This window comes from Saimiri boliviensis, chromosome 18 (assembly GCF_048565385.1).
Source record: "Saimiri boliviensis isolate mSaiBol1 chromosome 18, mSaiBol1.pri, whole genome shotgun sequence".
In the NCBI taxonomy this organism is placed as follows: Eukaryota; Metazoa; Chordata; class Mammalia; order Primates; family Cebidae; genus Saimiri; species Saimiri boliviensis.
In genome coordinates, this window is record NC_133466.1 from 14,210,744 (window position 1) to 14,237,457 (window position 26,714).

The 26,714-nt window shown below is 44.3% G+C and overlaps 1 protein-coding gene across 19 annotated transcripts in view; it reads left to right on the plus strand.

Moving 5' to 3' along the window:
* TIAM1 (TIAM Rac1 associated GEF 1) overlaps positions 1-26,714 on the plus strand; it is a 528,333-nt gene that overhangs the window by 434,932 nt on the left and 66,687 nt on the right. For 9 of the 19 annotated variants that reach the window (XR_012514869.1, XR_012514870.1, XR_012514872.1 and 6 more), the window contains exons 24-28: positions 1,194-1,252; positions 1,875-1,977; positions 4,983-5,070; positions 7,597-7,769; positions 14,397-14,557. Coding sequence is in view for 10 of the 19 variants with exons in the window: in XM_010338326.3 (XP_010336628.2) it covers positions 1,194-1,252; positions 1,875-1,977; positions 4,983-5,070; positions 7,597-7,769; positions 11,425-11,894 (893 nt within the window). In the remaining 9 variants the exon portion in view is untranslated. Of the gene's footprint in view, positions 1-1,193; positions 1,253-1,874; positions 1,978-4,982; positions 5,071-7,596; positions 10,931-11,424; positions 13,840-14,396; positions 17,357-26,714 lie in introns of those variants that run through there. The other 10 variants (XM_010338326.3, XM_074389350.1, XM_074389351.1 and 7 more) reach the window with 3 other exon arrangements.

The window sequence follows — 26,714 nt, forward strand, 5'->3', positions numbered from 1 at the left end:
TTTGTTCCTTTTGTAATTCCATGTCTGGTATACAAGGCTATGCCTCCTTCAGCTGCTGTGTGACTGGGCTATTCCTTGGAGTCAGAGTAGGAAGGGATAATGGAGACTGTCTTAGTCCGTTTGGCTGCTGTAACAAAATGGAGTTGAACTCCATAAACTGGCCAGCTTCCAAACAACAGAGATTTATTTCTTCTCACCGTGGGGGAGGCTGGAAGTCCAAGATCCTGCTTTCTCATACTTCCTAGCTGTGGCTTCATGATGGCAAAAGGGTCAAGGCAGCTCTCTCAAGTCTCTTTTATTGGTCAGTAATTCCATTCATGAGGACAGAGTCCCCACTTCTCAAAGGCCCACCTTCTGAAACCATCACAATGGTGATTAGTTTCAAGGTATGAATTTTGGGGAAACACAAACATTTGGACCATAGCAGACCCTGACACAGAGAACGCAGGAGCATCAGGGCTCAGTGCCCCTTCCAGTCCTTCTGAGTGCCAACTCTACTTCCCCCTCTAGGAGGAATCAGAATCACTGTAAAACGTGCTTGGCATTGCTTAACAAATTCTCTGGAAGATTATGCATAACTCCGTTGTATCTCCCCATCCCCTGAGAGAATGTAAGAATGAAACTCTGTGTTTACCACTCCTAGAGAGCTTACTCTGATTCAGTCTTTTGGGAAGAAGTACAGTCGAATTCTAATTTCATAAACTCATTTTTGTTTCTTTAGGTCAAAAGATGAGTTGTATTTCCTGACTTATCACTGTGTGTGTGTGTGCGCTATTACCTTAATTTGCATAAATGTAAATCATCTTCAGAATTGCATTGTTAGTATGAAAGACATTTATATTCTTCCTCCATCTATTGAATTAGTACGTTTTTGTGGAATATGTATCAGTTGAAGTTTTAACTTTAAAATGATATCATACTTAATGTATTTTACCCGAAAGTTTTTTTGGGGGCGTAGGTGATTTCCATTTATGTAGGCTTTTTATGTTTATTTTGAACCCGGAAAATTGTGTCTCAATAGGCTTTTGATTTTCACAGATGTGATGAATGAATGGAAGGTAGGTGGGAGTCAGTTAACCGGGATCTCCACATCCTCTTCATAACTGTAGTGTTTATTACCACAAGTTAGTGATGTTAAGGGGAAAACCCTATATGTGACATTGCCATAACTGTCTGTATTTTATTTTTTCCAGTCTTCAAAACTGCTGTGGTCCTTGTGTATAAAGATGGTTCCAAACAGAAGAAGAAACTTGTAAGACTTCTTACATTGCCCCATGGTTTGAAAGTATTTCTCTATCTGCTTATCAGTTGTATCTGCATAATTCTACCACTTTGTCAGTATGAGCCTTTTAAAAATCTTTTTTACTTTCTTAAGTGTTACTAAGGATGCTTGAGATCACCCATCCTGCCTTCTTTCAGGCAGGCTCATATTTAGAGCAAAAAAATGAATTGGTCTCATTTTTGTGAATTGGAACCAGTTGGTGAATTGGAATCAATTGGTGACTTGGTCTCATTTTTGTGAATTGAAATCCATTGGATGCCGTTGGTGACTGGGTCTACCATGGCCCAGAACCTTTCCAACACTACCCTTCCCTTTGTCTGTTGCCCTGTTCTTGTTTTGGGATCCCTTTTCTCCTCTTCCTGTGTGTCTCTCTTCACTGCATTTGCTTAGCGAATGTATTTGCACACCCTCCCCTCAATATATTTATCATGCAGCCTCTCACTTCCTGCTGGATGAACAGGAGCTCATGCGGGAAGATCCTCTGGGCACACCTGGAGTTACTGCGTGAGAGTCTGTCGCTGGTTTAGAAAACGGGAACTGGTCCAGGGCAGGTTAGATTCTTCTTATGCAGCTGGTTCCTTCTCCTCTGCAGGTAGGATCGCACAGGCTTTCCATTTATGAGGACTGGGACCCCTTCCGATTTCGACACATGATCCCAACGGAGGCACTGCAGGTTCGAGCTTTGGCGAGTGCAGGTAAACTCTGGCCTGTGCTGGGTTTTTCACACATATATTTCTGGTTTGTGTAGGAATTATTTGAATTCACACTCTTAGTATAACCACCCTACCATCTTTTTTTCCCTATACTTAACTCTCTTGTTTCTCAGTCTCTTTATTGTCTCTTATTTACTCAGCCATTGATTAAATATTGAATGAATGAACCAAGTGAATGAATGAACTCAGTGAATGGATGTGTAATGTCTTCAAAATTCCTGGCAGAGATTCTAGTTATTCTATTCTATGTATTAATAGTATAGTGACTACCGTCTGAGCAGCAGTGAGCCTGTGGTTCTTAAAAGAATCCTTGAGACTGTGAACAGACAAAGCCCATGTAAACTACTCACTTGCTTTTTAACTGAGAGATCAAAAATACCACCAAAAGAACTAAAAAGCATCGATGAAACCTTTTTTCCCTAAAGTATTACAAATGTTTGCCTTTGGTATTAATGTGAAGGCTTTTACAATGTTGATTCTTTTTAAAACTTAGGTTGATTTTTTTTAGAGACGGGGTCTCATTCTGTTGCCCAGGCTGGGGAGCAGTGGTGCGATTGATTGTAGCTCCCTGTAGCCTCAGACTTCTAGGCTCAAGCTATCCTTTCCGAGTACCTGGGGCTACAGGCGTGTGCCACTACACCCAGCTATTTTAAAAAATATTTTGTAGAAATGGGGTCTAGTCTTGAACTCCTGGGCTCAAGTGAGCCTCCTGCCTCGGCCTCCCAAAGCGTTGGGATTACAGATGTGGAAATGTTGATTCTTTTTCTAAAATCCACCTAGTAGTGAAAGGAATTGTTGGGTAGCTATGAGTATACTTAATAATATAATTAGACAATGCTTTAAACACATGAGTAGCAGGGTACTGACTAAGGAAAGTGATATTTCTGTGACTCAGAAGCTCCCCCTCCTGGGCCTAATTTAAGACCAAGTTCTCGAGAGGAGGAATGGGCTGAGTACAAGCTCTCCCGGGTGTACCCTGGAAAGAGCATCTCTGGGGAGTCAGGTGGAAACGCTCTAGCCACACCTGTTGCCTGTTCCACTTGGTCAGCGGGTACAGCTTTGGTAAGGAAAAGCCCTGGCAGTGGAGACATGCAGGTGGATGAGCAATGTGAATTTCTTTTGTCATCTTTTTTTTTTTTTTTGAGACAGAGTTTCACTTTGTCACCCAGGCTGGAGCGCAATGGTGCGATCTCAGCTCACTGCAGCCTCCGCCTCCTGGGTTCAAGCAATTCTCCTGCGTCAGCCTCCTGAGTAGCTGGGATTACAGGCACATGCCACCAAACCCACCTAATTCTTGTATTTTTTTTAGTAGAGACAGGGTTTCACCATGTTGATCAGGCTGGTCTCAAACTCCTGGCTTCATGATCCGCCTGCCTTGGCCTCCCAAAGTGCTGGGATTACAGGCCTAAGCCACCTCACCCAGCTGGCAATGTGAATTTCTATTTTAGGCTTTTGATACCTAATGTGAATGTTAAGTTCTTACTGTCCGATTTCTGTTGTATAGCCTGGCTTTGTTTCTACTTGTCATAAGCAGTAAAACTGGATCCGATCCTCAGAAAACCACCACACCCCAGTCCAACATCATGGGGAGAACACTCTTGCAATATTTTGCACACTTTGAATTATTTTTCCAAATTAAACAAGGTGTCTCCTCCTTCACAGTTTTTAAAAACTCAAATGCAAAAACCATGTAGGGCAAATATATTTGGAATGATTATTTGTCTTATAAGTTTTCTCTCTAAGCTTTCAGCAGTGATTTGCCGGATGTCCTTTTACTTATGATGTGATTTGCAAAATTGATTTCCATGTGAATTTGCAGGCACCTGTAAGTTGTGAGTCCAGGATAGCTACAAGTAGCATTTTGAGGTTTGAGCACGTAAATACTAATGTCTTACTTTAAAATCATAGGTTATGAATTATCTGGTTGCTTTGTTTCTTTGTGCCAGGTTTATAAATGGGAAAGTTCATTTCTATAGCAAACTGACAGCTTCTAAGCCAGGAATTTTGCCTGCGTCAAGTAAACACATAAAGACTTTAAATTTTGAAGACAAAGTCATCTTTGTGACATGACATTCCATTCTCGCCCTCTATTTTTCATTCGAGTCAAGTTTAAAATCATCAAGATAAAAGCTTATTTTAGTTGAGTTGCAAAGATGTCTTTCATTATGAAATCCACTTTAGTGGATTGGAGAATCAGAATATGGAATTTCTGGGTTTTCATCTCAGTCTGGGAAAGTTTGTAAAATTTTTTGCAGATAGATTCTGGTTAAGGTTAAATCGTGCAACCACCGTGAGGGTTTGTGACCAGGGTTCTAAACCACTGGATAAAAGTGAGACTTCACAATGTGTAGCCTGGATGTCTGTAGGTAATTGTTCCTTTCATAAACACTGTATTCATGACTTAAAGTACTGCTCTATTATAGGCACTGCAGAGCTTCAAAACTGTTTTAAAATTGTTCCTTACCTTCTTGGCATTTCTGCTGTGTTCAAAGTAGACCCCAGGGGAAGACGAGAAACCCCATTAGGTCTCCAGGGCTTTAGGTCCAGCCACCTGGGGGAAGGCTTCCTTGACAGACAGCAAGGGCTCACCTGTCATCCCTGGCCTGATAAAATCCGGATAGGAGGCTTTGGCTCCATTTAGTCCAGCTGTTGCCAAAACAACTAATCATTTAATTGAAATGCACAGTTCAGTTAAACAGACTGCATGGCTGAAAGGGTGAGTGCAGTCAGTATGATTGACTGATTGGCCTTTTAGACCATCTAGAAGATTTTAGCAACTGGAAATTCTCCAAGCGTTCTCTTCTTGGCATCCATTAAGCTTTTCAGTTGCTTCGTCTCTTTAGATTGTGGGATAGTGGGAAAATATCTTCGATCTTGTACAGCTCTGCATTATGAATCCTCAATCACAGCTGGAAAATGCTTTTGTGACCATGTCAATAAACCCATCTGAAACAGACCCTGATTCATTGTTGCTTTCATTTCTTTAGATGCAGAGGCAAATGCCGTGTGTGAAATTGTCCATGTGAAATCCGAGTCTGAAGGGAGGCCGGAGAGGGTCTTCCACTTGTGCTGCAGGTGAGCTGCGCCTGTGAGGTCGAGGCCGTGTTTACATTCTGCAGATGGGAACGAGATGGCGGTCTCATCGTGTTATGTTTTGATGTTTGGTACATTGTACTACAACATTGCTGAGATACAGTAAATGCAGAGTCACCTGGGAGGAGGTGACAACATGGGAAGGTGTTACCGGGATTCCTGCTCGTTTTGAGAACAGCCTGTGTTGATCACCTGCACGTCCTGAGGGAAAGCTGGGCTCGTGACATGGGGTTCTACTTATGTCTTGTGGTTTTTCTTCTATCCCGCTGCCCTCTTTCTTCCCTCTCTTCTCTTCTCCCTCTTCCATGAGAATTTGAGATCTTCTCCCATATACAATATATTCTTTTATTTTTCTAAAAATATGAGATGCATGACCCCAACAGATGACATTTAATGTTTTTGGCTTTAAATGTGCCCCATATTTAATCTTGCTTTAATTTAATCATAGACACTCAGCAATTTACTCAATAATTACCCAGTAACCCCACACAGTGAGTACTCATATACTGTGGATTACCTATAAAAGACAATAGAATCAATACTATATGATTGTTAGCAATATTTTATTATGCTAGTGTAGTAAGAATGTACATATACCAAGTGTGAAATATGCTAAGCACCTTACATTCATTATTTCATTTAGTCAGACCAATGTATTAGGTTGGTGCAAAAAGAAACTGCGGTTTTTACCATTTAAAGTGATTAAAAGTGCCGTTACTTTTAGTGGCAAGAACTGCAATTATTTTTTGCACCAACTTAATACTATTACTACTCCTGGTTACAAATGGGGAAGCAAGGCTCAGAGATAGTACTTGGCCTAAGGCCTTTTAGAAAATGAATACTGGGACTGGGCGTGGTAGCTCACGTCTGTAATACCAGCACTTTGGGAGGCAGAGGCAAGCGGACCACTTGAGGTCAGGAGTTCGAGACCAGCCTGACCAACATGGTGAAACTCCATCTCTGCTAAAAATACAAAAATTAGCTAGGCATGGTGGCAGGCACCTGTAATCCCAGCTGCTTGGGAGGCTGAGGCAGGAGAATCACTTGAACCTGGGAGGTGGAGGTTGCAGTGAGCCGAGATCACGCCATTGCATTCCAGCCTGGGTGACAGAGCGAGACTCTGTCTCAGAAAAAAGAAAAGAAAATGAATGGTGGGTTTAACGTCAAAACCCACGTTTTGTGTTGCTACATCACTTCTCTGTGTTGGGTGACAGAGGTCAACAAGGGGCAGATCCCCGGGAAGCTGTCAGGATTGCAGGTGAGATGTTTTTTGTATAACCACGTGGGGTTTGAGCACCACCTTTACCGTCTGTTTTGGCTCATCCCTTTGTGATGCTGTTGGTAACATTTACAGGGTTTAGTAAGCTAGCCTACACAGATGCCGTATTTATTGTTAATAAGGAATACCAGGTTAAACTTACCTGGGTAAAAATATTGGGAATAAAACAAGAAAAATAACTCACCTAGGAAGCATTTGTTTTGAGACGGAGTCTCGCTCTGTCACCCAGGCTGGAGTGCAGTGGTGTGATCTCACCTTACTGCAACTTCTGCCTCCCCGGTTCAAGCGATTCTTCCGCCTCAGCCTCCCAAGTAGCTGGGACTACAGGCATGCCCCACCATGCCTGGCTAATTTTTGGGTTTTTAGTAGAGACAGGGTTTCACTATGTTGACCAGGATGGTCTCGATCTCTTGATCTTGTGATCTACCCTCCTGGGCCTATAGTTCTTAACAACATAGCCTTGGACCGGGCGCGGTGGCTCACACCTGTAATCCCAGCACTTTGGAAGGTCAAGAGATCCAGACCATCCTGGCCAACATGGTGAAACCCCATCTCTACTAAAAATACAAAAATTAACTTGGTGTGGTGGTGCATGCCTGTAGTCCCAGCTACTCAGGAGTCTGAGGAGAATTGCTTGAACCTGGGAGGCAGAGATTGCTGTGAGCTTAGATCGTGGCACTGCACTGCAGCCTGGCGACAAAGTGAGACTCCGTCTCAAAGAAAAAAAAAAAAAACCACACACACACAGCCTTAATATTTACAAGTTGAAATGCGTCATGGGAACCACTGATACTCAACAGGAGGGAGCTGAGCTCTAGAGGACATTAGGAACATTGAGATGTCAGCCTTAGGGTGCTCTGCAGAGCCACACAAATCCTGTGGTTCATTTGCCCTCAAAAACATTGGACAGTGAAAAGCTCTGCCTTACGCACCAGGCAGAATGTGGCAGCTTCCTGGTACAAACTCCCACAGTCCATAGGTCTGTTCATTAATGGCTGCTCTGCCCTGCATCAGCGGCAGGAGATGGATCCGAAAGCATGACGGGAAAGGAGTTTTGTGCCGTTTATCCCTGGCCGTGAAATCACCGCTTAGCACAGAAATTGGAGTCATGGCCTCAGTCTTTAGCCTTTGGCCCCGAGGGATGTTTGTTTGGTTGTCCCTGATAACCTTAGACGTTCCCCATGTGTTAAGCCCTGGTTCTCTAACGTGTGCAAATCTTTCTTTCCTAGCTCCCCAGAGAGCCGAAAGGATTTCCTGAAGGCTGTGCATTCAGTCCTGCGTGATAAGCACAGAAGACAGCTCCTCAAAACCGAGAGCCTGCCCTCATCCCAGCAATATGTCCCTTTTGGAGGCAAAAGATTGTGTGCACTGAAGGGGGCCAGGCCGGCCATGAGCAGGGCAGGTACTGTGGGGATTCAGACGTTCAAGATCCCCGTGACCCCCACTCCGCTGTAGAATCCAGTGAGCTTGACCTCCTCGTTGAGTGGGGGTGAGGTGTGGCCGGGTGGGGGCTGACGTCGGAGGGTGATTCTTCCCTGGTGTGAGGTTCCTTGCCCTTGGCTCCTTCCTGGTGGCTCCTGGGGATCCGCCCTGTGTCACCTCTCGCCCTCCTTCCAGCCTTCCCTTTGCCTCCCTTCTCCTCTTGGCTGGTGAGCTCCTCTCTCATTCGCCAAGCCAGGAAGCTGACACATCCTCTTTCGGGAAAGGCTGTCTCGGCCTGCTTGCAGAATGAGAGTTGCTGCTTTGCATGACAGCCAGCTTTGTCTAGCAGAAAGCCGTGTGTCACAGATCAGCAGGGTCACAGCCCTCTGTTCTGAGAACAGGGCGGCTCCACGGACTGGCAGCCCAGCAATGGCTGCTCTCAGCAGTCAGGATTCTAGGTTTGGAGCCCACATGACACGTCCAGTTTTTATCCTTGCCTTGTGCCTGCAACTTTTAGTCACCATGTGAATTTAGGGAAGCCTTGAGTTATTCTTGGAAAAAAAAGAATACAGAGTTTAAACGATCCCAATTAAATACTCTGGTAGGACTTAGTCCATCACAGTGGAGCAGTGAAGAAGTAAAATGAATATTACCACCTATAAATGGCAGCAAAATTTATGCAGGAAGAAAGCTGTTTTCAGAATACTTAGGGACTTAATGACATCAAGATACTAACGTTTTTATGATAACTTTCTCAAGAGGCAGCCTAGAATTTTTGCAGGGAGGATTTCATTAAAAGAGACCCCCTTTGCACTTGCCAGAAGGTTTCTGGCCTTTGTCCCCATGACCATTCTGCCTGTTGACAAGGCAGGGACGGAAGTGAGAATGCTTGAAGGTTTTCATAGACAAAACGTACCTGGCTTGACATGGGCTATTACATTGATTAAGCACCTTAAATTTAATGTTAGGGGACTAGTTATTGTGAATCTCCCCTCCAATCAATTGATAAATGTTTATTGAAAACTTAGTGCAATGAACACCCAGCACTTTGTGAGGTTTTCCAAGGTATCCTAAGAGTCTTGCGTGTGTCCATATCTGCAGTTTTTCATGGGGGCCCCATGGAAGAATAGTTTATTGATCCTTTCTAACTCATTTTAGAGATTCTTAGCTTGGATTTGTCTTACCCGCCCCTCTTGCTTGCCAGGGAAATGTTTAAACAGATTTGGGAATATGTATCTCAGCCTCAGGGGACTCACCTGTCTCAGTTGTTAATCAATGAACCGAACTTCAGAGCTGCATTGACTTTGAAGCTAAGCGAGCTTAGTCTGTCACTCAGAAGTTTTCCTGCTGAGATCCATTTGGAAAGAAAACAAAACCAGCCTACAATTTGACACCATCATCCATCATCATGATTACTGAGAGAAAGCTTTGATGTCATAGCCTGTTGGATCTCGCTGATTGAAAGATTTTTCTGCCTGATGGCTCATTTTTGGCTGAAGAAAGTCTATCACTTTGCTTTGGAGGCACCTTGCTATCCTCAGAATCTTCTTACTAGAGGATTTTAAAATGGTGCCTGAGTAGATCAGCACAGCAGCGGCCGGTCAGTCTTAACAAGGAGCCCTGGAAATAGTCAAAGATCGCATCCCTAAAGGACTTCGAAGAACCCAGTAATCGTAGCCGGGTTCTTAAGCATACTAAGGACAGATTCTCATGCTTCATTCTGCTTTGTGTTGAATACTCAGATGGTTGATTTCACCCTCTGTTCTGTTTGGCCAGGATAGTAAAGCTAAATGCTCTGCTTCATACTAAACCTAAAGTACTATCCGGCTGCCAATAACCCAATGAAAAATTTTTTCTTTCTTCTATTTTCTTATGAAAATTTTCAAACTTACAGAATTTCTGAAACAATTCATACCTACCATCTATATTCTATAAGATTTTTCTGTATTCTCATTATCACTCATCTGTTAGAATCCGTGTCATCCACCACCTCATCTTATCTTTGACACATTTCAAAGATGTAGACGTTAACACACTTGACCCCTAGATACTTCAGCATGAAGTCATTAGCCAATATTTCCAGTAGCTTTGAGTTGGGGTCGTTCTAATGCAGCGATTGCAGAGAGATGCTGTGTTTTGCTGGTGCTGAGATCAAAGTGAACAAGAATTTTTGTCTCCTCTCAGTAGAAGTAGGTGGTAGTTTTTCCTCTTTTCTATTTCTTTTTTCCATTTTGCCTGGAAATAGCTTTTATTCCCATCCTCAGACAAGAGTGGTGTCCATTTGTTCCGCATTTTAAGATGACAGAACACTCAGGGATAGTGATGGACACCCAGGGGTCCGAGGCAGAGGAGAGCCGCAGTGGGAGCCAGTTCAGCCCCTTGTTGAGATGTCTAACCTTGTGCCTGCTGTGTGTGAAGAGAAGGCTGCATCTGGCGGTAATGCAAACGAGGTATCTTCTGGCGGCATCGAAGAAGTTCGACGGTTTCTGGGGGCTTAGGTTTCAGGAAAGCAGCTCCCAGTTGGCGTTTAGACTCTGCCCTTCCTCTGGAAAGCCTGTGTTGCATTTCACCTTTTTGTGTCTAATGTAATCACTGCTTCACTCTCAAGGGAGAAGCAGCAGCCCTCCCTGTGAGCAGTCTCTTGTGTGTGCGCGTGGTGGGACTGTTGGCTTGACTGGATGGTGTCTTTTGTTCACTTATTTTTAATTCTGGCTTCCTAGAGGGCGGTAGGTGAAAGAATGAATTCTTCTTAACTAGTCATCACTTTATACAGCACTTTGTTGATCAAAGTGCTTGGGTGTCATTGGTGTTTTATTTCTCATTCCACTGAGGCACTGATAAGGTAATTGCTCGGTAGAAGAAAGAGCGATACACAGAATGTAATGGGAGGAGACGGGCTCACATCTGCTTAGCCTCCCAGCTCATGTGGGACTTCGTCAGAAAGAAGACAGGGACGTAACTGAAGACTCTGTGTCTTTGAGAGCCACTCTTTTTCTTAGGCTGTCTAAGAGGGATGTGGTGCTCTTAATCTAACTGCAGATCCCAAGAAATGTTACGTTCAAGTTCCCAGAAAACAAGTAACTTGGACCAGTGCCTCTGCCTCCCTGATGCAGAGGGGCATTTTCTACAAAGAGAGAAAAACCATAGATGCACCCCCAGCCTTACTAAAGACCTATTCCAGCTAAACAACCCTGGGACACCCTGGGGGGATCTTCATAGCACTGGGCCATCGGACATGTACTGCGCTGAGGACACTAATCCCCAAATCAGTGGTCTGTCTCTCGAGAGCAGCTGCAGTCTGTGTGATCCGTCTCTTAGGTGCACAGGTTAGAACAGCAGATTATTTCAGAGGGAGTTGGGTTCCCCTTTTCCCATAACCTTCAACCTCTCCTGTGTGCCCCGGTTCCCTGTTGCCCCTCCATCAGTTGCTGGGACATCTTCTAAGTCCAGACACCTCGACAAGGTAAACACTCCAAGACACACCGGTGATATCTAGACTTTAAGCCCCGAAAGACATCAAGGCATTCCGTGCATACTGTTGAGGTTTCATTTTCTACTGTCCTTTGCTTTCTGGATTTTCATCTCACATAAAGCATGTGGGGGTTTTATTTTTATATTTTTGTGTGTGTGTGCAGTGTCTGCCCCAAGCAAGTCTCTTGGGAGGAGGAGGCGGCGGCTGGCTCGAAACAGGTTTACCATTGATTCTGATGCCGTCTCCACAAGCAGCCCGGAGAAAGAGTCCCAGCAGCCCCCCGGTGGCGGGGACACTGACCGATGGGTAGAGGAGCAGTTTGATCTTGCTCAGTATGAGGAGCAAGATGACATCAAGGAGACAGACATTCTCAGTGACGATGATGAGTTCTGTGAGTCTGTGAAGGGCGCCTCAGTGGACAGAGACCTGCAAGAGCAGCTTCAGGCCGCCTCCATCAGTCAGCGGGAAAGAGGCCGGAAAACCCTGGATAGTCACGCATCCCGCATGGCGCAGCTCAAGAAGCAAGCTGCCCTGTCGGGGATCAATGGAGGTCTGGAAAGCGCAAGTGAGGAAGTCATTTGGGTTAGGCGCGAAGACTTTGCCCCCTCCCGGAAACTCAACACTGAGATCTGACTGTGTGCCCTGCCCCGTAGAGAATGTGTGTAGATACTTCCTGCCCTAACTCTGCCCACCCTCCCGTACCGTCGACAAGAATGTCCCCTTAGGTCGCGCTCTTGCACACACGGTTTTGGCAGCTGACTTGGTCCTGAAGCCATGTAGCCACCCAACTTTGTCATTTTCAACAACATCAGAAAGAATTGCCCAGAATCCCAGATAAGCTTGAGTCCTATCTTCTGTATAGTTACTAAGGGCTTTTATTTATTCTCAATGAATCAGGGCCTGAACAATTAAAAGAAAAAAGATTCTATAGCACTGGAAAGCAAATCACCCCCAGGAGTTGACATACGTACGACAGATTAATTTAAGGGATAGTAGCACACACACGATCCTTCTATCTGAAATCAGTCTCCTAGTCGGGGAAACCACTTTCAAACACAAAATGAAACGTGTACAGCTTGCAGTGTTCTGACTGTACCCTTCCCTCTTCCATGTCTGAGAATCTCTGTGTATTTTAAGAATGTGTGAGGAGAGGGTGGCGATTCATGTTTCAATTAGCCTTTTTTTTTCTTCCTGTTTTAGTCTATGGCTGGTCTTACTGTATGTCCGCGTTCGGAAGCTCTAGTTTTGCATAGAATTATAGAGATGCCAAACTCTTTGGAAAGAGATCCAAATTTATCACTTGAGAGAAAGAAAAGAAACACTATTTTTTGTATTTTACCTGATATACAGGGGCACAAATAGATGAGAATTTTACAGTGTTAGTGTAACCCTGAGCCTAAAAAATGAGGATATAATCTTTTACAGAGAGATTGAGGCGTGGTGGATTTATATTTATATATGAAAGGCCAACAAGCTCATGCTAAGGATACACTTTTTTTTCCCAAGAAGGAGATGATGATGATTATTTTTTTTTTTAGTGTTTGAATCTATATTTGAGACAGGAGTTTGGTTGGATTAAACATGACACCCAAGTGGGCGGTGTATGTGTCTGTTGCACGTGGCAGGGAGGGGAGCCTCCTTCTCATGAGGTTGCCGTGTTGATCATTGGTTTTTTCCATCGAAATTGCATCTTCATCCGTAGATTACCTTCCCCTTCCCTGACAGTCCATAACCAAACCTTTTAACAGAAAACCTCTTTAAAAACATCTCTTGTGTTGAACACATTCTTCATGCCAACAAAACAGGGTAAACACGCTCAAAACGTTAACGGTCTAAACACATATCCAAATACGAAGAAGAAAAACAAGTTATAGCACTTTCGATTTTTTTTTTTTTAAAGGTTTATAGCTTTTTCTTTTCCCATGTCACAACGTCCACTTCCTAAGAAGGGTTTAAATACTATGAAAACTTTCTTTTTGGGGAAAATATCTATTTGGTGTCTGACACATCAATAGGTACTTTAAAAACCTGAATTTTATAGTAGCTTTAGGAGTTATATTTTATAAAAATCAGTTATGACTTTATATTTCCAGACAATAGAGAGTTCAGCATCACGCTCTTGTGCCTCTGCCTGCTTTTCCCGCTTTCCTACCCCGTATTCCCCCCGCCTTTCGGGTTTCCAGGGCTTTGAGCTTGATCTTTTGAAAGTTTTATTCTATTAAATTTTTGCTATATCTTCTGGTTTTCTTAAAAGCTTTAGAATGGTTTCTATACCCTTTGTATCACTGCATTTTTCCATATCATCTCCGGTTCGATTGCGTCCAGATGGAAAACGGAAGCAGAGGCTTCTAATCGTCGCATTTACTGGTCCCAGTGCAACATATCCATCTGAAAACACTCGGAAGTCTGGTGCTTGGAGAGGGTGCCATTGTCTCTTGTACATAAGGTCATGACGTGTCTATGTCAAAAGTTCTTATATATTTCTTTTATAAGCTGAAAGAAGGTCTATTTTTATGTTTTTAGGTCTATGAATGGAACGTTGTAAATGCTTGTCAAACAATAAAAATAATGAAAAGTGTCTGGATGGTTCTATGCCTTTTTGGATGGGAGGATGAGTATGAATTGTTGGTGGGAGAGGCCATGGGAGAAGATGCCTGGGAATGTCATTCATGGAAATCACTCGTGATCATCAGGAGAGCACTGTTGTGGTAGAGCTTGAGGGTTTTTGTTTGTTTGTTTGTTTGTTTGCTTTTTTGAGATGGAATCTCAAAAAAGTGAGATTTTTGAGTGGGCTGGAGTGCAGTGGCATAATCTCGACTCACTGACCTCCGCCTCCCAGATTTAAGTGATTCTCCTGTCTCAGCCCCCGAGTAGCTGGAATTACAGGCACCCACCGCCACGCCTAGCTACTTTTTGTATTTTAGTAGAAACGGGGTTTCACTACGTTGGCCAGGCTGGTCTCAAACTCCTGACCTCGTGATCCACCCGCCTCGGCCTCCCAAAGTGCTGGGATTACAGGCGAGAGCCACCGCACCCGGCCGAGAGCTTGAAGTTTTAACAACAAAAAAAGGTGTACGACAGTCGCTTGGCATCTGGACCTAACGTTTCCCCTACTGGGCACTGTTTCTTTTCCAGTCTCCTGCCTATCCCGACGGGAGCAGGCTGGGGGGTTCCTGTGAAAATATTGGGGTGAAGTGCAGAGCTCCAACTGGCCTGACTGACTGAGCTCTAGAGTCACTCCACGTTTTATCACCGTGGGCCTGCTGCCTGAGTCTTCCACAGAACCACAAAACAAGGTAAGTACACTCTTGGGCTGTCTTTCTGTCCCTGTCAGAGTCCCCAGATCTGACCCTCCTGAGTCCCTTACAAACCTTTCCCATCAACGTTACCCCATCCATCCCTGCCCTCGGTGAAAAGATTGCCCCCTCCTGTCACTAGAAGAGCCTCTCTCTGGTGCCTGGGGAGCCCTGTTGTGTTGCCACTTGCCCCTCAGTGCAGGTCCTGACATCAGAAATGTCAGTGTCACCAGGAGCTGTCAGAAGTGCAGAAAATGGAGAGGCAGGAGGAGCACTTGAGGCTAGAAGTTTGAGACCGGCCTGGGCAACGTAGTGAGACCCGCCCCCCCCCATCCCTACAGAAAATAAAATACATAGCTACTCGTGGTGGTTCATACCTATAGTCCCAGCTACGCAGGGGGCTGAGGTGGGAGGATCGCTTGAGCTCAAGAATTTGAGGCTTGTGGTGAAATCTGATCATACTCCAGCCTGGGCAACAGAGACCCTGTCTCAAAAAAGAAAAGAAAAATGCAGAAACTTGGGCCCCACCCAGAGGCATTAAACCACAGCTTCCGTCTTAACAGGATCCTCTGATGACTCAGTCATGTTTATGTTTGAGACATGTTGGTTTGGTGGCCTTCAAACATTTTGATGTTGAGCAGTGATTTGGACCACATTCCTCTTTATTTTCAATCTGTTCAGGCATTAAGCAACAATATAGACATCTTTAAGGCGCAAAAAGATTTCTCTCCATAGCCAATGCATCCGTCTTGGGGGATGACTGAAGCTTTAACACCTACTCCGTGAAGTTGTTTCAGCAGTTTGCACCCTGGTGTAAATGGATTTAGCAGTTTGGGCTGCTTTCCTCACCAATAGCGGAGCCAATATGTGCGGGTGAAATGAGTGCTCAAAGTCAACTGTAGAGGAATCATCATCATACCTTTCCCCCTCTTATCGTTTGTTCTCAGGCTCATCTCCCACCAGGCTGCAGAAAACATCCTCAGGTTACCTCTCTCTTTCTGTTCTTGAGGTGTGGGGGTGGGGTGCTCCCTTCTGCAAAGATAACTGTAGCGGCGACCAACGTCCCCATCCATCCACAGGCTCCTTCATGCAGGCCAGTGGGCTCTCTAGTGTTTCCTTTTGCACACCCAGGAGCCTGGGTCCCCAGCGTTCTGTCTCCCCTCTGGGGCGTTGCCAGGATGCCTCGTCCAAGTTCTGGTTTCTTGCCTTGCACGGAGCTCTGCTGCCTGTGTTCCCAGCCAGGTGCGGTCGCCTTTTCTGTGTATGGGTGATTGTGGGGATGAGGACAGAGAAACCGGATTGCAGTGGGGAGCCCTTGTGTTTTTTGCAAACTTTTTGTTGATACCTAAGTTTTATAAGCAATTCTGCTTTTTGGCACGAACCTATTCCTATTCCGTGATAGGGAACCGCTGTGACAGTTGCCTGAGGAGGGCGGTATTGAACAGGTTGCGGGGAAGAAGTGCACATACAAGGAGAGACAGAAGTACTCAAAATAGTCACTTAACGCAAAGAATGTGTGATACTGAAATTGTCGCGTCACGGCTGTGTGAGATGGCTCACACCTGTAATCCCAGCACTTTGGGGGGCCGAGGCAGGCGGATCGCTTGAGGTCAGGAGTTCGAAATCAGCCTGGCCAATGTGGTGAAATCCCATCTTTACTAAAAATATAAAAAATTAGCTGGGCATGGTGGCACACACCTGTAATGCCAGCAACTTGGGAGGCTGAGGCAGGAGAATCATTTTAACCCGGGAGGTGGGGCTGCAGTGAGCTGAGGTCGTGCCACTGCATTCCTGCCTGGGAGACAGTGAGACTCCATCTCAAAAAAAAAAAAAAAAAAAAAAAAAAAAAAAAGAAAATGCAGCGTCACAATCCCCCTAGGCTTCTCTACAGGAAGTCATTGTTGGAAGAAGGAAAAAGGAATATTTATAGCCCAAATCATGAATGTGCAAAGCCTCTGTAAACACGTGGGGTATGGATGCTGTTGGCAATTTACTGTCTTCTGCTGGACAGTGCAGGATATAAACCGTCCCAGGTCCTGTTCCTGGGATCACTTTGCTTCCATTCTTCTGCCTGTCATATGCCTTCCCGCCCCCCACCATATACCAACACTTGTCGACAATGGAGTTTATTCTGGTCTATGCTTTCTACATCATGAAGCAAGTTTTAGCCTATAAATTCTGCTGTTTCAGTAAGTCCATTTCTATTGTCACTGAGTTCACCACCTCAACTGTGTTCCTGAGTGACATGTGACCCACGGACATCTTTATGTCACCGCTGTCAAGCCGGACTTGCGATTTCTAACTTGTGTGCAGTAGATCCTCTGTGATTGTTTAGTCACTGAGGATTTCTTTCTTTTATTTATTTGTTTATTTTCATTTTGAGACGGAGTCTCACTCTGTCCCCCAGGCTGGAGTGCAGTGGCTTGACCTCGGCTCACTGCAACCACTGCCTCCCGGGTTCAAGCAATTCTCCCTGCCTCAGCCTTTCAAGTAGTTGGGATCACATGCCTGACTAATTTGTGTATATTTTGGTAGAGACAGTGTTTCACCATGTTGGCCAGGCTGGTCTCAAACTCCTGACCTCAAGTGATCCACCTGCCTTAGCTTCCCTAAGTGCTGAGATTACAGGCGGTCACTTGGGATTAAAAATGACAAGGGATATAGACTATTTGGACACCTTGCACTTTCTGTACAGTTAACTACTTTCACATTGGGGAGGTACACTTTTTTAAAAAACCAAGTCCAGTGTCCTTAATACTTAAAAAAAAAAAAAAAAAATCAGGAACCACACAGTCCTTCAGAATTTTTTTTTTTTTTTTTTTTTTTTTTTTTGAGACAGAGTTTTGCTCTGTTGCCAGGCACCAAGCTGGAGTGCAGTGGCACGATCTCAGCTCACTGCAACCTCCACCTCCCGGGTTCAAGCAATTCTCCTGCCTCAGCCTCCCGAGTAGCTGGGACTACTGGTGCGCACCACCATGCCCAGCTAATTTTTTTGTGTTTTTGGTAGAGACGGGTTTCACCATGTTGGCCAGGATGGTCGCGATCTCTTGACCTTGTGATCCTCCCGCCTCCACCTCCCAAGGTGCTGGGATTACAGGTGTGAGCCACCGTGCCTGGCCAATCCTTCAGAATTTTTTTCCATATTCTTCAACATATTTCATAGCCAGAGCAAGCCAAAGTTCGGTTTTTTTAGCCAGTCAGGCCCTAGTGGAATTGCTTTTGCCTTTCTAGGCATCAGCTTCATCCTTTTTGACTTCAATACTTAATTTCTTTTCTTGAGCACCACCTGGGGCTTCCTGGGCTGCTCCCAAGAATGATTTGGTTACTGAGTTTGGCGCCTTGACGTCTGAAACAGGATGTCCCGTGTTCTGTTCTCATCTCTGTGCTTGTCTGTTCTGACTGATGCTGTTACCTTGTATTTTAGACATTAATGGTTGGTTAATTATAAGCCTCTCACTTTCAATCAAGATTGTAACATTTGATTGTCATTGATTGGTTTCTTGAGTATATGCATGGGGTATGCCTGTGGACACACTTAAAAATGAGTTTATATTTTATTAACATACTGTTTTGTTAATCTGATTTTTACTCTTAATGATACAAGTTGTAGACGTTTGTATGACATTCTAAAAAGGTCTTCATCACTGTAAGTCATGGTCACATCCATCACGATGGTCATAGTTCACCAAAATTTACATGACCAATTCCCTGCTGATGGGCGTTAAGGACTCCAGCAGATGGGAAAGTGGTAATGGCTCCCGGAACAGAGTTGTTCAGTTTGGGGAATGGATAGAAAGTCAAGGTAGGGATGGAGTGTCATTCACTTGAAACAAATCTTGATAGCTTTTACTAAAAGCCATTGCATACAAGATACGTTTTTGTGGAAAACCAGGGAAAACAGACGATGACTGGCGGATCTTCTTTTACCCTTTCCGGTCTCAGGGAGTTTCTCTCCACCAGTTGGAATAAGGTGCATCAGACCCGACAGAGCAACGGTCCTTGAACCAAAATGTGACTTTCCAGGAGTTCAGGGATGCAGATGCCTTAAGGGGAATCTGTATCTAGAGACTCAATGTCAAATGCCCTTTCCTAAAATTGATCTGCCTGGGAATGTGCTTGTGATAAAGTGCACATTCTCTTCTCTCCCTCTCTCTTCAGAGTCATTTTGCTCCCATTTTATTAAAAAAGAGAGGGGGAGAGATAGAGACAGAGAGAGATAGAGAGAGAGAGAGACAGAGAGAGAGAGATAGAGAGACAGAGTGAGAGAGACAGAGAGAGACTCCTCTCAGCTGTCCTGTATTGTACTTAAGGAGAAGAGCCTCAGGGACCCCAAACAAATGGTCACAGAGTGATGGTGTGTTCAGAAAGTAAATGACACCACCGACCAGGGAGCTAATCCTTGGGTGAGCCAGGTGGCTTCTAATTATTTGCTCCTAATCAGTTTGAAGGAGGACCTAATCAGGTCGTCAGGTGATAAATCATTAATTATACATGATATCTCTGATTTGGTACATATAATTCAAGAGGTCAGAGAATTGAGTGACACACAAAACTGCCTTAATTAAACTCCTTTCACTCCCAGTCGTCTTCAGCCAAGGCTCTTCTGTGCTTGCATCTACAAAAATGAAAAACAGAAATAGAATTGAGCAGAACTCTGTCTAGCTAAAAATCAGATCCACTGAATGGATACATGAACTAATTGAAAAATAAAAATCTCTGTCCATTTCATTAAGAGATTATTTCCAGTGAAATTTTATTCTTTATATTTTTATATTTCTCTTTCTCTCTCTAACATATATATATAATATATATATATATTTTAACATAGAAAACTTTTAACATAGAAATTTATCTCTATATATAGAGAGATAAATTTCTATGTTAAAAGTTTTGGCATTTCCTATGACCATATGTATGGTCATAGGAAATGCCAAAACAAAATTATATATATAATAAATCTCTCTCTCTCTTTTATATATATATAAATTATATATAGTAAATCTCTAATATGTATATTATATATATTAGAGAGATAATATAGATTATATAATATATGAGATATATATATATATTAGAGAGAGATTGATTTATTATCTATATATATTTTGGCATATATCTTAGAGAGAGAGAGATTTATTTTTGTTACCCAGGCTAGAGTGAAGGAGTGCAGTCATAGCTCACTGCAGCCTCAAAGTGGACTCAAGCAATCCTCCCACCTCAGCCTCCTGAATAGCTGGGACTACAGACACATGCCATGACCACTGGGGCTAATTTTTAAAATTTTTGTAGAGACAAGATCTCCGTATGTTGCCCAGGTGGTCTTGAACTCCTGACCTCAAGCCGTTTTCCCACCTCAGCCTCCCAAAGTGCTGGGATCACAGGCATGAGCCACTGTGCCTAGCTGATACATTTTTATATTGATAAATTGTGTACCAATATTGATAAATTGTGTACCAATAATAATTGCAATGGTAACACAATCCGGAAGTCATTTTTTAAAAAAATTGTTGTAGCTTTATGGTCATAGGAAATGCCAAAAGTTTTAACATAAAACTTTGTGTATATCTTTGTTGTAAAGAAGTATGATAGGGTAATAAAGTATTATAAAATGGGGCTAAAAGAAAAAAGGAATGCTATGAAATTATTGAGTTTTTAAATGTACCTTTTTTGTGTGTGTGTGAGATGGAGTCTCACTCTGTTGCCAGGCTGGATTGGCACCATCTCAGCTCACTACAACCTCCACCTCCTGGGTTCAAGTGATTCTCCTGCCTCAGCCTCCAGAGTAGCTGGGATTTCAGACACATGCCACCACGCCCGGCTAATTTTCATATTTTTAGTAGAGACAGCTTTCACCATGTTGGCCAGGATGGTCTCGATCTCCTGACCTCGTGATCTGCCTGCCTTGGCCTTCCAAAGTGCTGGGGTTACAGATATGAGCCACCATACCTGGCCTAAATATATCTTTTGAATGAATGATGGGCATCAAATTGATTTGAGATTTTGGATACACTGGGTACATTAAAACTGACAATAGTTTTTGAAAGTATCACATTTATAATATGTATCAGTTGCTAAGTAAGAAAAGCATCCAAAGGCTTAGTGGCTTAATACAACAAGCATTTACAATGTTCATGAATCTGGGGGTTAGCTGCGTGGTTCTGGACATGGCTGGCTTGGTGGATCTCCGTGGTCAGCTCGTGGTTCAGCTCAGCTGGGGCTGCGTGTCCTCACACCCTACGGCTTCACATATGTGTCAGTTGGAGGGCTGCTTGGTCTAGGAACTTTAGCCGGGACAGCTTGTCTCTGCTTCACGTGATCTCTCTTCCACCAGTAGACTAGCAAAGGCTTTCTTACATGGCGACCACAGGTTCCAAAGAGTAGCAAGAGCAAGCCCCAGAACATGAGCAATTTTCGGGCTTCTTCCTGACTCTCCTTTCCACACTGCTTGGCGAAAGCAAGCCGGCTGTCCAGCTGGGAAGGAACTCTCCCTCGTCCTGGATCCAGGAAAGAAGTGGGACTCTTTTGGGACCATTACCGCCATAATCTATCATCGCCAGGCAGTGCATTCTTTGAAACTACTTAAATTTATAATCAAAACCCTTATTTATGGCATTTAGCTGTCAGAGGGAATATATTTTCAAAATGATCTTGGGGAGTTTCTGAGAAGAAATTGGAAATTATTGCTGAGAAGTCGGGGTTGTTTTCGAGGGCAGTCCAGGCTTTGTCAATCTCCCCTCTCTGTTGAGAACAGGGAGTCTGAATGCAGAGAACGTGCATGGGCTTTGGGGTGGAACCCCTGTGTGCTTCAATCTTGACATTTCCATTGACCAGCTGTGTGAACCTGGGCAAAACACCAATCCTTCTGTGTCTCTTTCTGCACCTCTGCAGTGGGGATAATAATACCTACTTTAGCACGTGACCAATTAGCGGTCACCACCTGCTGTGTCTCCCTCCCCTAGCCCGCATGGAGGAAGCAGCGGAGCCTCTGTGTTCTCAGTGTTCTGAGATGATGAGATGGTGCCAAGTTTGCTTTGAAAACTTCTAGCTCAGGTTTTGACCAATCACATGAAAACTTGCATTTGTAGAGAAAGAGGCCGAAAAACGCCTTTATTCTAATTAGGGTTTTGTATTCACTTGTAAAGTTATGCACCACCCTGTTAAATATGTAAAAGTCAATCTAGACTTAAAAGTGATCCAAGTGTTTAGAATAAAAGTAAACATTTTCCTACTGAATTTTAAAAATCAGAAAAGCTACCTTGACAGTGTGTTCAAAAGTACTTGGCCTTTTTTTTTTTTTTTTTTTTTTTGAGACAAGGTCTTGCTCTGTTGCCCAGGCTGGAGTGCAGTGGCACAATCTTGGCTCACCACAACCTCCGCCTCCCAGGTTCAAGCAGTTCTCCTGTGTCAGCCTCCGGAGCAGCTGGGACTACAGGCACACACAACCATGCCCAGCTAATTTTTGTATTTTTAGTAGAGACGGGGTTTCACAATGTTGGTCAGGCTGGACTCAAACTCCTGACTTCAAGTGATCCACCTGCCTCAGCCTCCCGAAGTGCTGGGATTACAGGTGGGAATCATCCCTCCTGGCCTGATTTTTAAAGCAAATATGGACGCTGTACTCAAACTAGCAATTTCGTGGGTGAGCCCTGCGTCACTGCCGTATTACTCAATAATTCATGTTCAGATAGCTCAGTCTGAAGTACCCCAGTTTGGGAATTTAAAAAGAATTAAAACACACAATCTGTGTCTTAGCAAAGATAGGAAAAATTTACTACCTTTTTTTTTGCTGGTTGAATTTCAGATTTCTCCTATAACTCTGCTCACCAGAAAGGAATCTATAGTACAAATACACATGAAACCCCATCAACTGTTCCATTAAAAAAAAAATTTCCATGATCTTATTCAGGACATACACAATTTGTTTTAATTAAAATTATTCACTCAATTTTTATACGGTACACACCTGAGAATTCTACCAGAGTTTTCTTGATATTTCTCTTTCTTAAGCAATTGATCTTGAAATTCTCTTAAAAAATGTTACCTGAGTTTTAAAAATTGTAATTGACTGCCTGTGGGAGGAAAAACAGTTTTTCTATCTTTCTTAGTTTTTAACTGGGATCTCTGTAAGCAAAAGAAAAGCAAACAGAAGCTTATTACATGTATATTTCATATACACATGGGAGAAAACTCATAGAGTAATTGTCAAACAGGTGGCTGAGAATTTTGGTGTATGTAGTACTTTGAGCAATACATCTTTATAGAAGTGACAAGATAAAGAGAAGGACCGGCAGTCTTAGGCATAGCAAACTGTGGGAAGGCAAAGAAGCTGAAAGGAAACTAAGGCTGGATAGAGACTAACCCCTCCTCTTCCTCCTCCTTCTCAGCCTACTCAGCGTGAAGGTGACAAGATTTTTATGCTAGTTCACTTCCATTTAATGAATAGTAAATATATTTTATCTCCAGCTTATTCTGTTGTAAGAATACAGTGTGTAATACATATAACATACAAAATATGTGTTAACTGACTTGACGTTATTGGTAAGTTTTTTGGTCAACAATAAGCTATGAGTGGTTAAGTCTTAGGGGAGTTGAGAGTTACACATGAATCTTTGACTGCATAGGGAGTTGTCCCTCTTACGTTGTTCCAGAGTCCAGTGCATTTAGGGTTTTTTTTTTTTTTTTTTTGAGGATGGAGTCTTGCTCTGTCTCCCAGGCTGGAATACAACAGCGTGATCTTGGCTCACTGCAACCTCTTGCCTCCTGGGTTTAAGTAATTCTCCTGCCTCAGTTTTCCAAGTAGCTGGGATTACAGGCGCCTGCCACTGCACCCAGCTAATTTTTGTATTTTTAGTACAGACAAGGTTTTGCCATGTTGGCCAGGCTGGTCTCAAACTACTGACCTCAGGTGATCTACCCACCTTGGCCTCACTGCAACATCCACCTCCTGGACTCAAGCAATTCTCCTGTCTCAGCCTCCTGAGTAGCTGGGATTACAGGCGCACACCACCATGCCTGGCTAATTTTTTGTATTTTTAGTGGAGATGGGGTTTCATCGTGTTCCCCAGGCTGGTCTCAAACCCCTAATCTCAGACAATCCACCTGCTTCAGCCTCCCGAAGTGCTAAGATGAGCCACCACACTAGGCCCCTGTAACATACTTTTTAATGGTTACAAAAATCCCCTTTGGGTTGACACACTGTATAATAGTTTGGATGTGAGCTCCCTCCAAATCTTGTGTTGAAATGTGATTCCCACTATTGGAGGTGAGGCCTGGTGGGGGTGGTTGGATCATGGGGGCAGGTATCTCATGAATGGTTTAGCACCATCCCCAACCCCAGGTGGTAAGTGAGTTCTTGCTGGTTAGTTCACGTGAGATCTGGTTGTATAAAAGTCTGGAACCTCCCCGTCAACCCTGCATCTTTTTTTTTTTTTTTTTTGAGACGGAGTTTCGCTCTTGTTGCCCAGGCTGGAGTGCAATGGCGCGATCTCGGCTCACCGCAACCTCCGCCTCTCCTGGGTTCAGGCAATTCTCCTGCCTCAGCCTCCCGAGTAGCTGGGATTACAGGCACGCGCCACCATGCCCAGCTAATTTTTTGTATTTTTAGTAGAGACGGGGTTTCACCATGTTGACCAAGATGGTCTCGATCTCTTGACTTCGTGATCGCCCGCCTCGGCCTCCCAAAGTGCTAGGATTACAGGCTTGGGCCACCGCGCCCGGCCCCCTGCATCTTTCATGTGACATCACCTTCTCTCCCTTCTCCTTTGCCACGATTGGAAGCTCCTGAGGCCTCACCAGAGGCAGATGCTGGAGCCATGCTTGTACAGCCTGCAGAACCACGAGCCAATTAAACCTCTTTTCTTATAAATTACCCAGCATCAGGTACCCTTTTTCTTTCTTTCTTTCTTTTTTTTTTTTTTTTGAGATGGAGTCTCATTCTGTTGCCAGGCTGGAGTGCAGTGGCACAATCTCGGCTCACTACAACCTCCACCTCCTAGATTCAAGTGATTCTTCTGCCTCAGCTGCCCAAGTAGCTGTAGCTGGGACTACAGGCACTCGCCACCATGCCTGGCTAAGTTTTGTATTTTTAGTAGGATTTCACCATATTTGTCAGGCTAGTCCGCAGGCTGGTCTCAAACTCCTGAGCTCAGGCAATCCACCGGCCTTGGCTTCCCAAAGTGCATGGGATTGTATCAATCCTGACCGAGGCATTTCTTTATAGCAACGCAAAAACAGACTAAGACACCATAGGTCCTCAAATACTTGCTGACGAGGGTCTCAACTTGATATTTGATAATTTTGGACATTTAGATCATTTGCCTTTTAGCTATTGTAAATCAGACACTGTGATGTGAACATTACCTTGAAAATAATTACACCCTTGTATCATTACATTATTAATGGTATGAATAAGCACACCTTTGAAATAATTCCACCGGGAGTTTGCATTTGTAGTATACACTTCAGAACATGTACAGATACCTTAGTCTCGTCCTCACAAACCTGGTGAGGAGATGGATACGCTTATCTTTTCTCGCCATCTTAGAGGTGAGAGAAGAAGGTGTGGCTTGCACCACAAACAGCAGCTTTTGTGTTCCGTGTTTGTGACCGGGACTAGACGGCACACAGAGGGAAAGATTGGCAAGGCCAGGCATTTCCCAGACAGAAAGTTCACTGATGAACTATCATAACAGGACTGCATGCTAGAAATCCAAGGATCAGGATTCTGCCCTGCTGTTCGTAGTAAGGGTAAGGGAGCAAGCTCACCACATGCTAAGAGCTTTCTGCCGAACCAGCTTTGAGGGTGCCACGTGTGCCCCACTGCTCCCTGCTGGAGACCTACCTGTAGGGTCATCTCAAGATTTTTTGGCAATGTCCACAAAAGAGTTGAATTTGACTTAGCAGCTACGCTGTGAGTTTTCAGGAGCCAGGAGTGGGAGGCGAGCAGGAATCCGTCCCAAGCTCTTTTTTTTTTTTTTTTTTCATCTTTTAGCTGATGAGAGGGCTGTGGCCCTTCGCGCTGCTCTGGGTTGGGAGCGGAGCATCGTTGCATTTAAGAGCACCCAGGTGATTGATTGATTGTATGTGCCAGCTGGATCGAGTTTACCTTGAAAATTCATGCATTTGACTAACAGACTGGCAGTGAAGAGCTGGACGATGCTTTTTGCCTTGATAAAGAAATAAAGGGTATCAATAGGACGTTGGCTGCGGTTGCTGCTTTTCGAGGGTTTTTCCCAGATTGAAGGGTTTTCCTGAGTGAGGGGGGTGCGGAGGGATGGCTTTCCACCTTCCTCCCACCTGGTCCCCTGGCTGGCTGGGGCGCTTCCAGTGCCGTCCTGCGCGAGGACGTTTCTCTGGTGCCCTCTCGCGGTGGATCCGCGAAGTGCCGCGTTTTCTTTAGAACCCCCGCGGACCTGGAAGGAGGACCCTTGGAAGGCATCTTTCGTAACCCTCTCATTTTACAGACGAGGAATCGAGGACTAAAGCAGGGAAGCGGTTTGCCCAGGCTCACCTGCCTGGTAATGAGGGGAAGTGAGGTTTGGCTGGGGACAGTGTTTAGGAACAGGAGAGGGTAACCCAGATCTCTGGAGGTCGACAGCCGGAACAGAGGTTTGGGAAATGAGAACCAGCTGGTGATGGATGGAATTAGAACAGATGCTGGCTGCCGCACACAAGGCCACGGGTGATTACTGCTTTCACCACTGCAGCCTCAGAACCTGAAACTTACAAAGCCCCTCAAGGCCAGTATGTCCCAAACTGAACTTAGGGTTTCCACCCTTCACTTTATCCTCTTCCATCACATTTCATTGCAGGAAATGGCCTCGCCTTCTCTCAGGTTGCTCAAACTCGTCATCTCTCTCTGTCATCCATATCCAATCCATCACTGAGTCCTGCTTCCTGTAAAATTTAGGCCGGGTGCGGTGGCTCATGCCTGTAATCCCAGCACTCTGGGAAACTGAGGTGGGCAGATCAGTTGAGGTCAGGAGTTCAAGACCAGCCTGGCCAACAAGTCGAAACCCCGTCTCTACTAAAAATATAAAAATTAGCAGGGCGTGGTGGAGGGCGCCTGTAATCCCAGCCACTCAGGAGGCTGAGGCAGGAAAATGGTTTGAACCCGGGAGATGGAGATCGCCGTGAGCTGAGATCGTGCCACTGCACT